Source organism: Lepidochelys kempii, chromosome 1 (genome assembly GCF_965140285.1).
Source record: "Lepidochelys kempii isolate rLepKem1 chromosome 1, rLepKem1.hap1, whole genome shotgun sequence".
Taxonomy (NCBI): Eukaryota; Metazoa; Chordata; order Testudines; family Cheloniidae; genus Lepidochelys; species Lepidochelys kempii.
The window spans coordinates 51987052-52004932 of record NC_136380.1 but is presented as its reverse complement, the minus strand read 5'-3'; the positions used below and the strand labels follow the sequence as shown (position 1 = coordinate 52004932).

At 38.0% G+C, this 17881-nt stretch overlaps 1 protein-coding gene across 3 annotated transcripts in view; it reads left to right on the top strand.

The window, feature by feature from the left end:
- Nucleotides 1-17881, top strand: part of DCLK1 (doublecortin like kinase 1) — a 332848-nt gene that overhangs the window by 273962 nt on the left and 41005 nt on the right. For all 3 annotated transcript variants that reach the window (XM_073341871.2, XM_073341891.2, XM_073341880.2), the window contains 4 exons: nt 3271-3355; nt 6120-6228; nt 11294-11351; nt 12089-12208. In XM_073341871.2, the coding sequence (XP_073197972.1) occupies nt 3271-3355; nt 6120-6228; nt 11294-11351; nt 12089-12208 (372 nt within the window). The remainder of the gene's footprint in view (nt 1-3270; nt 3356-6119; nt 6229-11293; nt 11352-12088; nt 12209-17881) is intronic.

Below are 17881 nucleotides of genomic sequence, written 5' to 3'. Positions count from 1 at the left end.
ACAGCTAATTGCATTACGGTCTGTAGTTGAAAATATCTTGCTCTTGCACAGGGTTTTTTCCTCTGCAATAATCCTAATGGGATCCACAGCTGTTAGGGCTACCATATGTACAACAAAGAACTGCATCAGGATTAGCAAGCCAACTGGAAGAAACACCAAGCCCCTCAAGGCAATGGGGCTCAGAGGGCTTTCAGCTTGGTGAGGAAAATGAGCTAAATAAAGTCTAAATGAACTCTGAGGTCCTTCTAGCTTACAAAACAATGAATGAATAAATAAATAAATGCCTTTATATAATTCCAGGGAACTGAAATACACAATAAAATCAAGCTGTTTGTGACCCTTCTACCTAGTAACCTCGTCTGCATAGCAGATGAAACGCTCTGTGTGTGGGGATTGTGACTATAGACATGTACATACAATTCCTGAACTTTATTAATATTATTTTTTTAGATCTGTTTAATACAATTGGAGGGCTTTCTTAAATGTGATGTAGAGGGCATTCCTTCATGGTTTCTGTGGTCTGGCAGTCTTCAAAATAATTCATTAACACTACCTTCATTTTACACTCTAGTCCATACCCACTTGTTTTATGTGCACAACTCTCACTGCTGTCAGTGGGTGCTTTTTGTGCAGACCTATGGTAGAGTACATAGCAGTAATGCATCATTTTGGTGCCCAGGTTTTATTTATTTGTGTATAATATGGAGTCTTCCTGCTCTCATGTGTTGATCTAAATATAATGTCTATAAGAGAGATGGAGGCTTTAAAAATAGTCTCATATTAAAGCTGTTTTCTGCTAAAATTTACAGAAACCAACATTCTCATCTCTGATTGACTAGAGTTAGGTTCCTAAATCCATATTTAGGCACCCAAAGATGACCCTTGTTTAGCTAAGCGGTTAAGTACATGCTTATCCTCACACATGTCAATTGGGACTATTTGTGTTTAAAGTTAAAGCATATGTTTCAGTGATTTTGTCTGATTTTCAGAACTGAGCACCTACAAATCCCAGTGGGACCTCAGAAGCTCTGAAAAATCAGGTGCTCTTGCATAAATGAGACTAAATTTACACATACAGGTTGAGAAAATTTGTCCACAAAGTAATGTCTCAACTTTAATCTCTCTCCCATTTTCACTCTAGGAGTAAGAGCAGTAGGTCAGCAGTCTGAAGAGATAATCAAAGTGTTAAAGAAGATGCTGTGGTGTATAATCAGTAGTGTTAGAGGTACCATCTGCTGTAAAGATTCATCTCACCATTTAACATGCAAAAACTGTATGCAGTAACCATTTTGTAATTTGTCAAAATACTAACGCTTTCAACGGTCCTGGGCTATAACACTTCGGAGTTTTTAAAGATCATTTCATGACTGCATATACATCATATACTGAACATATTTAAATGATAGACCCCTTAAGAAAACAGAGTGGAATGGCAGAAGCAATCATAATTTGGATATGCTGTCATAGGAGAGTTAAGAGAAGGACCAGAAAAAATAGTGAAAGCTATTCACTATATGTTCTTCCCAGTAGAAGTGTAAAACAAAATTTTTACTTTTTATCATCATTCTGTGCTATACACCTGGAATATTTCCTCCTGCCTTGAGAATTCATCGAGTTATGCTGTATGCTTATTACTTGTTATCCCTCTGCACTGTCATTTGCAAATGTTTGTGAGGTAAGTTTTCACTGTAATATCTAGCAGAGTTTAAATATAGGTAGTTAACACTTGTCCTATGCCTGCAGCAAGGGCAGAAATGCCTCAGTGAACAGTATAAAGCCACTCAGTGCACACTTCTGTCATTAAGAGGCAGAAAATGTAGTCCAAAAGCTGATGAGTGAAGTTTTAATCCTAGTCAAAGCTCAAAGGAAGTGGTCACACCAATGAAAAGAATGAGTTTGTGATGATTAAAAGAAAAGACAAAGAAATTCTTAGGCATGGAATGTGTAAATAATGAGGTTTATTTAAAGAAAAATAGGTCAAAATGAATGGCTAAATCCACTGATCTCAATTTAGTGTGGGAGAAATTAAAATTTAGCCTGCAAATACAAATAAACTCGAGCATTCTGGCCAGATTCTAACTCTAGTAATTGCATCCTGTCTAGCTCAGTACTGCACTGAAGTTTCAACCGGATATAGCATTGTTCTTCATATCCTGCCCCAAACAGTTGCTCTGTTCTACCCTAAAGTGACTTTTATTTCTTTGGTGTATGAAATGATTCCTCTAAATAGTTTGTTTTTCCAGTTAACTTCGTAGCATTTATTCATTGACTGCTAACACTTCCACATTTCCAGACCTCCCAAGACTGTTTTCAGTATCTTCCAAATATAGAGAAAGATATGATCCAGTCCCTGCCCCTAAGAGATTACAATGTAAATTACGAACAGTACAGTCTCACTCTACATGATATGTAACTTGGAGGCAAACTACAAATAATATAGCACTTTGGAATCTTTCTGCATGAAAAGTGCTTTATAAACACAAGATAGTATTATCACATGATTGTTATAATTAAATAAAGACCTCTTTCTAACTCAAGTTACCCCATGAAAATATACAGTAATGCCCATTTGTGGCTTTAAGTTTAAAGTTCTGCCGTTACATTTGTAGATTTTTTCAGTTTGCAGATGGTGTTTCTCTGGCTGGGACATTATTTAATCATTAGTAAGAGAGATGCAGCACAGAATAAGAGGTCTCTGGAAAATAAGCATATATGTGGTAATGTTGTTTTGTTTTTCTCCCTATATGACAAAAATATACTTGCCTGTTCTAGGACCTTTCTGGGGAGGCTTTCACCAAATGGGTCCTTGCAGAAAAGAGTGAACCTGGTTCTAACAAAATAGATATCAGTCATAATTGGCATTTTGGTGTTGGTATTAGCTGGGTTAAAAAGTCAAGACAACTAACTACTGGAAACTTCCTGCCAACAGAGAGTACCCCAATTTGGTGACTTCTCACATTTCAGCCACAAAAATGTGTACTCGGTGTAGAACCTTTCTACACTTGTTTTTCAATGGAAGGTGCCTAGAAGCTGAACTGCACAAAATGAAGTAGGGAAATCTCCAGTAACAAGGGGGAATAAAAAGAATTCGATGAGCAGAAAAATCTAACTTTTGATAAACATCCTATAGGCTCTTTTCAAGGGGTGAATGGATGTTTTCCATGGAAATACTAAACTCCCTTTTGGGACTTCTGTCCAGTAATGACGTGTGGAGACACAAGTGCACTTTAACAATCATTTCTGTCTTCCTTTGTCTTTCTCCATTTCCAGAGCTCCCAACACAGTGGCTCCTCTACCTCATTAGCATCCACCAAAGTTTGCAGCTCCATGGATGAAAATGATGGACCTGGAGAAGGTAAAAGAGACTGCTTTGATGATAGAAGGTTGTTGACATTTCAAAACAGTGATAGCCAGCATCTATACGGGAAACGAGTTGCTATTCATGCTGAAGAGAGTGAAGAGTTGTAGGGATGACTGAGTCTACCTTGAGAGGGTTACCAGGTTTACTGAACTGGTTGAATCATGGATTCTATGCTAGCATGATGTTTGCCCTTCATCCAGAATAGCATTATTCAAGCATTTCAGTTCCACTGTCTTCTCTGGTACTGACCCTACAGATTGCAGAACAGCTCCCAGAAGCAGTGGATTCTGGAATGTTTTGAAAGGCCACCAGTACAATATGGGACAATAATAGCAGAACTAGTTGAACAGTTTCCTCATTGGTGCGAAATGGGTTCAAACAGAAATGGTTTAGACCAACCCAGTTCTGAAATGTGAAAGCTTTTTCTACTCCACCCACATTGTAGAATGCTTGTGAATTATTTACAGCGCTTTTGTGTGTGGACACAAAGTGTGAAGAAAGTCAAAGTTGATAATCACGGTGGTCCCTTCTGGGCTTAAAATCTATGAAATACTGGCCCTTTTGAAGTTAGTGAGAGTTTTGCCATTGACTTCAATAGGATCAGGATTTCGCCCAAAGTGTGACAGAAGCACTGGGGATTAAACTGGTTGTAATGTAGAGAAGGCCCAACTGCCACTTTAATGGCCCATCTCTTTAAAAAAAAATCTGATTTTATAAAATTTTTAGATCATGGGATGAGGATGATGGTGGTTTATTATTACTGATTGTTGCCTGACATACTCATTTTATTTACAAGTACTCCCACTTGAGTACTTTGTGGGCTGTGTGTTTAATTGTTTTACTGTGACGTATATCTTTTAAAAAAATGACAAGAGCACCCTCTAAAGCTGAAAAATAAAAGGAACCCAGGGTGATAAAATGGTGAAAAGTTAGAAGGAAAGGTAATAAATGCAGGGGCAACTAAAATAGAGTAACTTCTAGAATAATTCTTATATTAAGGTTTTTTAAAAGGAGGAGGTGATGGAATGAGAGGGATGTAATTTTGACCAAAGTTCCAAACTCTTGGAAGTAGCACAGCAAAGGTCTAGTAACCTACCCATTTAAGAGGAGAGTTGGAACCTTTAATCCGCAGTTGTTCATATGAAACTGAACTCCCCTGATGCATGAAGATTCTGCAAGGTCATCATTCCTGCTGGGGATGTCACATATTTCCTTCCTTTCGTTTCATATATAAGGGCAATATGCTTAACATTTCACAGCCTATAAAGAGACCTGTTCCTTGTTTCAAGGAGTTTAGAATCCGGCATAGACAAAACAGTTCAGACGTACATTGGTATGTTGTATGCGGACCTGAGTTCAAGGTGGCATAGGATGAGGGTTTTGATACAATGTAAATTGATTTGACATTTAATTAGAAAATAAAAGCAACAATTAGAGGACAGTTGTATGTAAAATAATAACTCCTGTTTGATACCCCTTCAATCTATAAAATTACTTTGCACAGACAGTATCTCAAATACCCTGTCCTAGCCTTTCTTTGATAAAAAGCGTAGCGTATGACCAGGATCTTTACCAAAACGAACATAGTGTGCCTGAAATAAATTAATCTGAATAGCTGAACAGCACCGTGCACTGGAGTGTTCCATTCACGTGTAACTACTTTTTTAGGAAGCATGCATAATCACATTGGGCTTTCATAGAAAAATGACAGCTCCAGCGAGATGAATATCCTCGCAGCATGCTAGTGATTAAGATGTGGCGACTCAGGATAGCCTATACTCTGGGGCTATCGTTCCAACAGAGAGACACACGTATCCCTGTACCATTTGTGATTTAAGGTGAAAAACACAAAAGTCACAGCATTTCAATCTTAACACCACAGTGGAAAACATGTGGGTTTTTTGCCAAATAGTCTCACACTTTGTATTCTGTTGTGTGAAATCTAATTAATATTTACTGCCTTAAAGCGTGTAAATTTAAGAGTCACTGTTTTAAAAGGCTTTTTAGGTATTAGTATATACCTGGTATATTTATATGGTCCAAAGGTGGTTGGTTTAGATTAAAGTCCATAGTCCCCGCTTTTGGAAGCATTAGTAGGCATTGGTAAACTGCTGTTTCAAATGTATTTCAAGAATAAAGGTGCATTAATAGGCACTAAAGTAACAGGAACTACAAACCTTTTCTGTGTGTAGACACCGTGTGTAACACAATTTTATCTAAACATCTGGTGCCCAGGTTGCATGTGAAGGTGATATAATTGAGAACATTTGTTTAAAAACTAAATATTTAATATTGAGGGGAAAATAGCACTTAACACATGGGGAATTTTATGGATGTCTCATTTTACAGGATGTAATAAAATAAGTGCTTGAGTGTTAGATTTTTGGTACGTATATTTAATCATACTATGTCAAGCAGCTCTAACTCTTATCAAAGGGCTCAACTACGTTTGTGGAGACCACAAAGGCCCTTTCATATTTAAAAAATACAATTTCAGTTTTACAGTGTGAATATGTTGCAATAGGTACTGTAAGTTGTGTAAACCTTGAATGTCTGAGTCTACAGCCCATAGGTTTTATTTTTCATCATTTGATCTGTGTGAAACCTATTGAGTATATTCAATGTCATCAGCATGGTTTTGCTATATACTAAATGAGATATTGATTCTGAATGGTTTCCATTGGACCTAAAGTGCATGTTATGTGCAACATCTGCATTTCCTTCTCTACCAATAAAAATGCACTAATGATTTTTTCAGAAGTGTTGGAGGAAGGCTTCCAGGTTCCAGCATCAATAGCAGAAAGATATAAAGTTGGAAGGACTATAGGAGATGGAAATTTTGCTATTGTAAAGGAGTGTATAGAAAGGTGAGAAGGATTATTTGCTTATTACTGTAAAAGCAATCATTAATATAATGCTTTTCCTAGATCATATCTTTATTTGCAGACTGTGGGACCTGTGGAATAAGGTAATATCTCAGTGCCAGATGGAAAAAATGGAAAAACTAGTCTAATAACCTGTGCTGTGAAAAAAGGGGCAGTTCCAAGGGACAATCTATAACTTTCATGCTTTGGGTTTTTTTTATATATCCCCTCCCCGCCCATCCCCGTGCTCAGCACAATTCTACCAGGGTTCTCAGTGTTCTAAAATAAGGTATTTGAAACTATTTTCTTGCAGTTTACTCTTCCAGCTTTCCTTTTTGACTGGTTAGAACAGACCTGAGAAGGATTCAAAGCTCTAGCATATGTGTTCATCATCTTTTTTCTGGAGAGCATTCTGTGCAAATACAGGAAAAATTAGAATGTGAAATTTGTGTGTGGGGCACTGTAAGGCACTGAAAACTAACTTTAGATCTCACTATGCCTTGAAGTCATGCTGACTGTCAGCATCACTTCCAGGTTATTCTTAATGAAACATGTGCCTCTGTGCTCTTCCTGCTTGTTTTGTATTACAATGTGGTGTCAGAGGTGGCTGGACCCAACTCCAGAGGACAAAGGGAAAGGAATAAAGGATGAGAGACTGACTGAAACTCATGTGCAACAAGAGGGGTGGGTGTGAGTTCCTCACCCCTAAACCCTGAAGTAGGCCGTGCTGCCACAGCCCCACTAAGAGGTGAGAGAGGAGAGAGAGAGGCATTGCTGAGAACCAAGAGAGTGTGGTGTAAAAGAAACACAGGGAGGAGGAGATGTCCACAACAGAAATTATTATGAAGCTTCTGATTTCTGATGATGGCAGTGCAGAGAATGGCGGAAAAAAGAGCCAGAGAAAGAGATGTCCACAATGAACAACAGAGCTGCCAATATCTGATCATGGGCGTTCGGAGAATGAGATTCCACATCCACTGCCACTACATCCTAATGAGGAGCAGTTTACGGAAGACTCCACGGTGGTTTCAGAAGCAAATTTAACATTTCGGCAAGTACAAACTTGGAAGCAAACCAAAAAAACTAGATCAAGAATAGGCTGGATGCAAACTAGAGTCTCCCTGGAAAGAAATTTGTCCCAGTCTTGGATTCAGATTGAATTGTCTCCATATACCAAACTAACAGCTATTGTGGAAGTCTGGAACCTTTCTCTCTACAGACTCAGGGTTCACATGGTACGTGGCCAAGACTATTTTGACACCTTTAGAGCTGCCTTTGAGAGAGGTTATGATGTTTGATGCAAAAGATCTTTCAGATCAAACTCCAGAGTTGAAAGTGGCTTCTCATAGGAACACTGAGCTAGAAAATGTAGAAACCCAAGAAAAAGGAGAAAAGCAAAATTAAAGAGGGCACATATAAAGCCATATAGAAGAAAACAGGATAAGGTGAAAGAAAAGGGGAGGGGGAAAAGGCTCAGCTTAGAGTGCGAGAAAAGAAAAGGGCAAGTCTAAAATGAAAGAAATAGTAGATTAAAGAAGCTAGTAGATTATGCAGCAGAATAATACTGGGAGATTCTGAGAGTCTTCCCTGTCTTCAGTTAAAAATGTGTACTCATGCAATTTGGGGCTTTTCAGGTGTTTCTGAAGTTGAGAAGAAATGTGTTACAAGGAAATGATAGAACTAACTGTTGGTCTCACTACACACAGAAATAGTGCTACCATTTCCCAGTTATCTTTAGTAATATGTGGCACTGTCTGTATGGAATACCCTATAAGTGACTAGGGATTTTGTGGTCTGGTTATGCAGATCATCCCAAAAAAGTGCACACCTTCCTGCAGATATTGTTTGTGTTAAAGAGAAACTATCTGAGGAATGTTTTTGAGAGTTAAACCACAAATGTATTAGAACTATTCCTTGTATCCCTCCACCTGTAAAGCTGGCTTGGTTACCATGAGTGTGAGTTCAGGGAAACAGAAACATTAAACTAATAAATGTAAAACACCTCCATAAAAACCTAAAATAGCATTTCTCGGCATACAAAAGCATAACTTTAAAGTTATCTCAGGCCCTGTAGGGCTGGGAGTGAATGCTGGGCAATGTTAGGGAGCTGAAGAAATTTCCTCTTCCCACTGGCATAAAACTCCTGTGTCTAGAACAGCCTTGGATCTCGGTTATGACTCTTTGATCTATTAAAAAAACTTGTCACTGTACTAAGACTCAATCTTCCCCTTCCTGGGCCTTGAGTAAGATTTTACATGCAGTATTTATTACGTCTCTAATTTATCACATGCCTATCTCCCTCACATACATGGTGTGGGTGCAAAGGTTGGGGAGGGGGTGTATCCATAAAAAATCATGACCGTGATCCTGCATTCCTTGCACACCCAAATGCCCACTGGATTTTGTGAAAGCTTAGTGTGTGGAAGGACTGCAGCCCGTTATTTGGTTTAGGAAAATTTAATTAACAGGTCTAACAATATAGCCTATGATTAGTACATAATTGTAAACTTTTATACTGCAGTAATCTGAATTTTCTGCTTTGCACTGTACCTTTTTATTGTTCATTATAAGTGATACGTATATCGTCGCTTGCCTATCTGATTGTCTCTTTCTGGTCTGTTCTGAATGTCTGTTCTGAATGTTTACTTAATAGGTCTGTAAGACAGAGCAAATCAATGTTGCCAACAGTCTGTGGTTACACATCTTTTTAGAGGAAAGAATAAAAAGGATATTAATTTACATGATCCTAGCCTTTTATTTTCTTTTAAAAATATATGATGCCCCAAATCAAAGAGTCGCCAGAGTTGTCATCTGCTTGTTACATATTTGCTGTATCATGTATGCAATTTGTCCAGCAGTATGTTTTCAGACAAATTCATTTCTAATATATCAGATTTTGGAAATATCTTAATTTCCATGCTAGTTAATATTTCCAGTGTTTTGGAGCACATATAGTCTTACACAGAAAACAAAATCCATTAATATCCTTTTTTGTGACAGAAAGGAAGCTTTCCTGGGACAACTAAAGAGTCTGGTTCACTAGCTTTCAAGAAGAACATATTTTGCTGAGTTTTGGCCCCTTGCACCTGAGTTTCTGATGCTGTCCCTTCCACCTAAAAGATCGACATTGATACTGTAACTATCTGTCCCTTCTCAGGTTTGGGTGTGTCTACTCAGAATAAATGCATCCACATGAAGGCCACCTCAGGGTGAAGAATGGTCAGAGCTGTAGTTTGAAGCCCTCTAGTGGGGAAAACATAGATGTCAGGGTGCTTTATTGCTAGTTTAAATTAAGGCTTTAACAGCAATGCTGTAGTTTTGAAGAGATGATCATTCAGAATAGCTTCTTTGGAAACTCTTAATTTGTATCCTAATTTATATCTTTCTTTGGGCCCTGCCGGCTTTCGAATCTGAATGTGATGAAGTATTTGTCACATTTTCCTTCTTTATAAACGTTCCCATTACAAAATTTGGGAAATTGGGGTATAATGTGCTGAACATGAACTCCCAGTGCAATGCTATGGCCAAAAAAGCTAATCCGATCCTGGGATGCGTAAGCGGGAATCTTGAGTAGGAATATAGAGGCTCTTTTACCTGTGTTTGGCACTGGTGTGACCATTGCTGGAACACTGTGTCCTGGTCTGGTGCCCACAATTCAGGATGGGTTGGAAGGGGGTTCAGAGAAGAGCCACAAGAATGATTAAGGATTACAAATATTTCTTATAGTGAAAAACTCAAGGAGCTCCATCTATTTGTCTTAACAATGAGAGGATTAAGGAGTGACTTGATTATATATAAGTATCTACAGGGCGAACAAAGATTTAATAATGGGGCCCAGTCTAGCAGAGAGAGACAACATGATCCAATATCTGGAATTTGAAACTAGACAAATTCAGACTGGAAATAATGCGTACATTTTTAATAGTGAGAGTAATTAATCATTGGAACAATTTACCAAGGACTGTGATGGGTTCTCCATCACTGACCATTTTAAAATCAAGATATGATGTTTTTCTAAAAACATATGCTCTAGGAATTATTTTGGAGAAGTTCTATGGCCTGTGCTATGTAGGAGGTCAGACAATGATCACAATAGTTCCTTCTGGACTTGGACTTTATGAATTTTAAATTTAATGTTCTAGTATTATGCTGTTACAGATATATATCTGCACACTTCAGTATGGTGATTAAAGTGTCTAATTTCCGTAAAACAATATTTTCAATGCATGACTCATTAATGTCTCCCACTTTCCAGGCTGTGGACCCTTTTTTGGTGTTAGATAGCACATGCATATGGCATTTCAATTTAACTATATTTCATTTGATGAAGAATAGAACAATTGCCATGTGAATTTCTGGTGCTGATTTTTCCTTTTTTTTTAGACCACTGGTATTCTAAAGTAATTGCCCAAAGGCTGTGCAGTAGCACCATTGTAAACTGGATTACTTTGGATCTTGTTGTAAAATAAAGATACTTTTTATCAGAGTTGCTCACTGAATTACTCATTCTCCATTTCACTCAAGGGTAATTGAAGCTATGTGAATGGAGTTCCATGTTCTGTCCTTTCAGCCATCTGTATCAGAGTTGTAAATGGCATAAGAAAAGGATGTTAGTGTCTTTAGTTTGTCGAATAAACCTGATCTTTCCATATCACTAATTTGAAATAAGTGTCCATAGTATCAGCCGTAGTAGATATTGTTCTGTGCTAGGTGCTATCCAAACATCCCAAAAAAGGCAGAGTTCCTGCCCCAAAGAAGTTGAGTCGTAAAATCCTATCAGGTATGTGCTCTTGTTGCAATAATTCTCTTGGTCTATTGCTATCAATACAAAGAAATGTTAACATTTGTATCCCCAGAGCCATTGTTGTTCCAGATTTTGTCCTGTTAAAATCAGCGACCTTAAACTCGGCAGCTACCGTGTAGTTACCACATCCTTTAAAAAAATATTCAGATGATATCCTTTTTCATCTCAGCAGTTATGGATACTGTGCTTGAATGGCAAACATAATATCCATTGGGAAACTTTCATTGCAATTAAATGTTTATTTTTTCTTTCATCTTTTCTCAGGTCAACTGGTAGAGAATATGCTCTGAAAATCATAAAGAAAAGTAAATGTAGAGGAAAAGTAAGTATGAGAGCTCAAATAAGGACTATAAATGTTTCCAACAAAACATTTTTCTGTGAGATTGACATACTGTTTTGACAGCTAAGATCAGTTTGGGAAGTTGTTGGTGTTCGAATTCTTCCTGGCCAATGGCAGAATTTTCACAGTTAAGGGCATTTGCCTTTGGAATTTTCTGCCCTTGGCAGGCCATCAGAGCACAAGTCTAGCAGACTGCAGAATACAATGCAAAATGTATTTACTTGGTTCAGTATTTGGCTAACTGTGTGTGTTTTTGCTTTAACTACTGTCATTAAAGCAAGTAGCTGCCAGATTGCTAAATGCTATAAAAAGAGTAAAATAGAAGTAGTAATCATATATAGTAAATACTATACTAACTGAATTGCTGCTGTTTTTTATAGTTCTTTACCAAGTGCTTTCTGGGAATATAGAACCATATTTATAACTGCTCAAAAATATGTTTTGTATTAGAAAATTTTCTAAGAAGTTTCAGTGACTTTTCTTTTCCCACATTTCATTTTCTGTGGTCTCATCTCTGACCTTGACTCAATCACCACAATGATGCTGTTTCCAGACGTTTTCTACATTGCCTAAAAAACAATGTTTGTGACTTTCATGGATTCTTTGGAAGATTTGAAAGTCCCAAGAGCCTCTGAACTCTCCATCATGCATTTGGGGGGTAGAGAGGGTAGGGTTTTTTCACCAATATGTATTCATTTTAGATTTTTGTTCTGTGGCAGGAGCACATGATCCAGAATGAGGTATCTATTTTAAGAAGGGTCAAACATCCCAATATTGTTCTTCTGATTGAGGAGATGGACATGCCAACTGAGTTGTACCTCGTCATGGAGCTTGTAAAGGTGCGTATTGTGGAGGAGCTCACGCACATACCTGAACCCAATTCAAGACTTTATCAGCACCTTCAGACATTTTGCTTAAGCAGCTGTAACCATAGTACATTATAAAACTCACTAAAATGCCTGTTGCTTTTATCCTAAAGACTTACAATAACATATGACAAGAGATGTGTGTTCTATACTCTTGCTGTTTGGGGACTCTCAAGCATGTTCATATTGTGGACCACATCCTAATAGTGTGTATTTTGTGGACACCTCACCTTCCATTTGTGATCACCTGGACCACTTTTCCTCACATGTGGCATCACACAACATTCCTGTGGTAACTGCAGCACTGCCTTACATGACAAACCGATATAAGAAAACAATTGAATTTTTAGCTCGTTTTAACACAATTTAGCTGCTAGCTCTGCTCATTTTCAGCTCTATGTGACCTGATAGTTTTTTGCAGAGCATGCCAGCAAGTGCTCAGTGGTCAGTATTTTGGGGGCCCATGATCCTGTTCACATGTTTCAAAAAGAATTTGGCCCCAGATTACACCAAGAGGCAAAACAAAAACACCCAATTAGAGCATTTGTATAAACATCATTATATTTTGATGAAACAAAGTAATATGGCCTTACATTTAAAATACATTACCTGTGTCATCTGTATCCATTGAGTTTAGTGTCCCTTCATTAAGTCTTCTCTTTTAGTTTAATTGAAATTGAGATTGAAAAAACCCATTGTTGTTTAAAGTGTTGTTCTATCCTGAAAAAAATAACTGATTTATTGCCTTGTAGTGACTTCCAAATTGAATGTGTTCACTTTACAAGAGCAGATTTTCTTCCCCCAATTGCCAGAACTGCAAACTCAGCATGGAATATACAAGTCAAGCCAGGTTCTTTCTGGCCCATGTATCATTGGCAATAAGGGGGTCTGCAATCAGAATTTAGCTAACAGTTCTGTTAATAGAACAGGAGTACTTGTGGCACCTTAAAGACTAACAAATTTATTTGAGCATAAGCTTTTGTGGGCTACAGCCCACTTCATCGGATGCATGCAGTGGAAAATACAGTAGGGCGATTTTATTTATTTATAAATAAATTTATTTTCCACTGCATGCATCTGATGAAGTGAGCTGTAGCCCACGAAAGCTTATGCTCAAATAAATTTGTTAGTCTCTAAGGTGCCACAAGTACTCCTGTTCTTTTTGCGGATACAGACTAACATGGCTGCTACTCTGAGTTCTGTTAATGATACACATGTCAGAGTACAACCCAGCTCACTGCGAGTGAAAGTAATCAAAATGTATTTGTCACTAAAATCAGAGAATTCTGAAGAAACGCAGGGCACAAAGGTCTTGAGTAAGAAAATGCTATTTTTCCACAGTGATTTTACAGAATAGACCGCACTTCAAGTTCACTTATAAAAACAATGGTTCTCCACTTATTTAATTCTGCAGAATACTTTATAAGAGAGACCAACTCTTTCATTAACCACTTCCATTCTCAATATCCCATTCCCGCCATCACTCCGGCAACACTCTTTGTTTTGGTGGCCTTGCATACCATGGTTTGAAGTCCACTGATTTAAATGTTTAGGATTTGCAAACATAGGTACTTAATTTGTGCCAGCAGTGCTTGTACACACACCTGTTGAATGCAAAAACTTCACCCTGGTGTGCAAAACTGGCCTTTAAGCTCTTAAAAGTTCTACCCTATGGAAAGAATACCACTGCCTTCCAACCACACCAGAACTGGAAGACCATGCTCTTCCCTCATCTCCATGCATTAAATAGGGCCCTGCATCTCCTGCTTGCAAGGACTGGCCTGTCCATTATACCACAAACATGTAATAGATGGGAAGTTGAATTGCCACTCAGTGATTCATCCACAAACAGAAACAAGATCCCTTCAACCACTGCCCAAGTTGTGTCCATCCCCTCACCTAATCTTTGGAGGCATAGTAAACCCTGCCACCTCTTAGTTCCCCTTGTCTGCCATCTTTTTGGTTTTATAGCCATTCTTTGGTCCCCCATCAGGTGGCTGGGCTTCTGGGGCTCAATGAGAGAGACCTAGGCAGCCATATAGTAAAACAATCAGAGAGGTACTATCTGATAGGTCTGCTCAAGTTCCAAACTCTGGGCCATTTTAGGTCTAAGTGACTACCCACTGCCACTCAGTTTCCTATGACAGACCCTCCATCTCTCTCCTCCCCCCAGAAGGTCTACTAGCAAGTGTGAGATGTGCCCTGACTGCAGCGCCCCGGACCTTAGGGGTGAGCAATCACTTAAAACACAGGCAAGTTTTGCAGGAGCAACTTACTTAGCCACCCATGTTTGAAAATTTGTCATGCAATTGGGTTTTGTGTTTGGGTTTAAGTTATAATCCAGTTTTCACTCAGCTAAACAAGAGAAGTACTGAAAGTACTCACAAAAGGTTATAAAGAGAAAAGCTATTCTTAATGATTTCATGGGAAAATCAGTTTTCTACTACTTTTCCTACTCTCTTCCTCCTCAACATACCAACACACCCTTGCATGCTCTTTCTCTCTCTTTTTTACTTAAGAATTTCTGCAGATTCCATGAAGTTTAATCTGATGGTTTGCTTTTTCTTAGTTATGATAATATTCATGCTTTAGGAGATTTTTTATAGACATAAATTAATCTGAATTTCTATGAGCACATGGATTAAATGGGTTTTTTACCTATATATGGGGAGGGGGAATAAGGGGAGAATGGTCCTAATCAGATGTTAATATTGTTTCTCTGAATATCTATTCTATTTGTTAATATTTAATTGAAAAAACCTTGTTATACCGTGCTCTGCAGGCACCAAGGAAAGTATTTCTGGAAAGATATTAATTGTTAATTCAACAATTGCTGACTGTTTCCCTTGCACAGCACATGCTGTTGGAATTGATTAACCATCTGTTATTGACTGACTTTTGAAGACCTGAGTTTAAATCAAATTCACACACAGGAAAGAAATTCAAGAAGAAAAGGCTTGTTGTAGAGCACAGTTGCAGTTAATATCACCCTGCATTAATTGACAGTAACATGTTTGACAAAAGTGGCTGCTGCAAATACTGCCTTCATTTCATGGTAGGCATATCGTTCCCTGCTTTTTTTAAAGTGCTCTAAGTGTAAGAAAAAGCACTTCATAAATACAAATATAAACATATTGCAAGCAGTGCTTGTAAAACAACTGCAGGACCTGGTCTCTGGCACTTTGCCTTTCTGCACAACAAAACAAAATTATTATTCAAACTGAACAGGGGTTTAGTCAACTTAACAAGCAAGATTTACTATTGAGTTTCCTTTACTGCTCAGGGATACGATTTCACTTTCACAGCAGAAAAGAGATTATATCATTTACATAACAAGGTAATAAAAAATTGGTTACTGTATTTTACAAACTTACTGCCTTATGTGCAGATGATAAAAATTACATTCTGATGTCTGACTTAATTCCAGAAAAATCGGAGAATCAAGAGATAAGGGTTGAAATTGCATCCTTACATGCCCCCGCCTCATCCCGCACCCCACCCCCATGCGCCCAATATGCCTACGTAATGGATGGTTGCCCTGATGTATGAATAAGCTAGGCAGAGCTTGGCAAGTTATAAAAAACTAGTGCTTCAGAGATAACTTAGAAAAAATATTTTTCAACCACATTAACACTTTAAGTGCCGTCCAGCACCTCTCTCTCCTCTTTTAACTTCAGAAACACTTATCAATATAATAAAACTCAGTGTAGTCTAATTATACCCCCTTTTTTTTTAACTGAGGACAAGGTAGACTGCCTGACTGCCAACAAAATTATTCTGCTTTATATTAGTTGTCTCTATATTAATGTACTGTGTGTGCTTCCTTTTTCTTTTCTTTTCCTTTTCCTTTCTTGAGTTTAGGCTTCCCTCCTTTTCTTTTCTTTTCTTTTCTTTTCTTTAACTTTAGGTTTGGTCTTTCCCTTTTTCTTTTTGCTTTTAGACTCATCTTTCTTTTACTTTCCTTACATCTGAGGCTTGACCTTTCCCCTTCCTCTTTGGGCCAGATATTGACTGATGTTACAGCTGAGGTTTAGGAACATAGGAATATTAAAACATAAGGATTGCCATGCTGAGGTTCATCAGAGGTTCATCTTGTCCAGTATTCTGTGTCTGACCATTGCTAGCACCAGATGCTTCACAGAAAGGTGTAAGAACCCCACAATAGGTAGGTTTCAGAGTAACAGCCGTGTTAGTCTGTATTCACAAAAAGAAAAGGAGTACTTGTGGCACCTTAGAGACTAACCAATTTATTTGAGCATAAGCTTTCGTGAGCTACAGCTCACTTCATCGGATGCATACTGTGGAAAGTGTAGAAGATCTTTTTATATACACACAAAGCAATAGGTAGATGTGAGATAATTTGCCCTCTACATTAGGTCTCATCCTGATCTCTAATAGTTAGAGATTTGCTTAAGCCATGACACTTGCGGATTAATATCTCTTCTAAAATTTTGAAGAAACCAGTCCTTTCACTTAATCTTCTCTTTTGAGCTTAATCTTGGCCCCTTTCTCCTCTATCTTCTACTTTATTCTGTTTGAATTTTTTCCCCTGGTTTTCCAAGTTCTCTAACTCTCAATTCCTCTGAGTGGTTGATTCAAAGAGTCTTGACGCATGTAATCAGATAGTACAGAGGAAGGTCTGTATGGTCCAGATTTGTCAATGACTGTCTTCAAACACTCTAAGTGAGCTGGACTTTTAAAACCCAAAGTGGGAATGAATCTGTGCTGGACAACTCTAATTTGCATTCTGGAATGAGCTAATTTTGCTTTCATTTACAAGTCCTCTTATCTTTGCAGCTTGCAGATTTCTTAATTGTGCTGCTGAATCCTCTGCTGAGCTATTATAATTTTCAGCAAGATGCTTTTTAACTGGACTGGTGGCAAAGGTGCTGAAACTTTGTCTTCATTTTGCTCACAATCAGACACTAGCTGTATTGCCATGTTCATTGTCAATCTCACCTCTTTCTCTTGTTCTTTTCTTTTGTGCAACAACTACCCCTAGTTTGGAGGTCTTCCCAGTGCTGGATAGTGTACCCTTCTCAGACTTTTATGGCCTTCAGCTTCTTATGTGAGGTTCATTTTCAAGAAATGAGGGGGCATCCTATACCCACCTGTCTCCCAGTTCTTTTTTCAGAATTGCTCAAGTTTTCTGCTTTTGTTTCTTTGTGAGCTTTTCGTTGAACCTCATTTTATTACAGTTTGCATCCTTCTGTTTCCCTGTCTTGCTCTGTGGTAGTTACTCAGATTTCCTAATATAATATGTGTCACATAGATTTTTCAATGTTTCATATACCATTCTTTTTATCTTGACCTAGGTCCAATATGTCCGATGCCTCTTCCCCCATATTGTATATAAAAGAGATATACTTGGTATTTATTGGTGTAATTGACAAGTCCTGATGCAACGTGAAACTGCTCAACACAGTTTATGCATTTTGGCTACGCTGATTATAATCAGTGAAATTAAAGCTTTCTATAGGAATTATACTAGTGTCAAACACTATAGTACAAGACTGTTGAGTTGGATGCCAATGACCATCAGATTGGCTAAACAATCATGAGGGGTTTTATTTTATTTTTTTCAAATATTTTGGGTCTCTTTATTTTTCTCCTACTTTTTGAGCCTCTAGCAGCCATGTTTTCTAG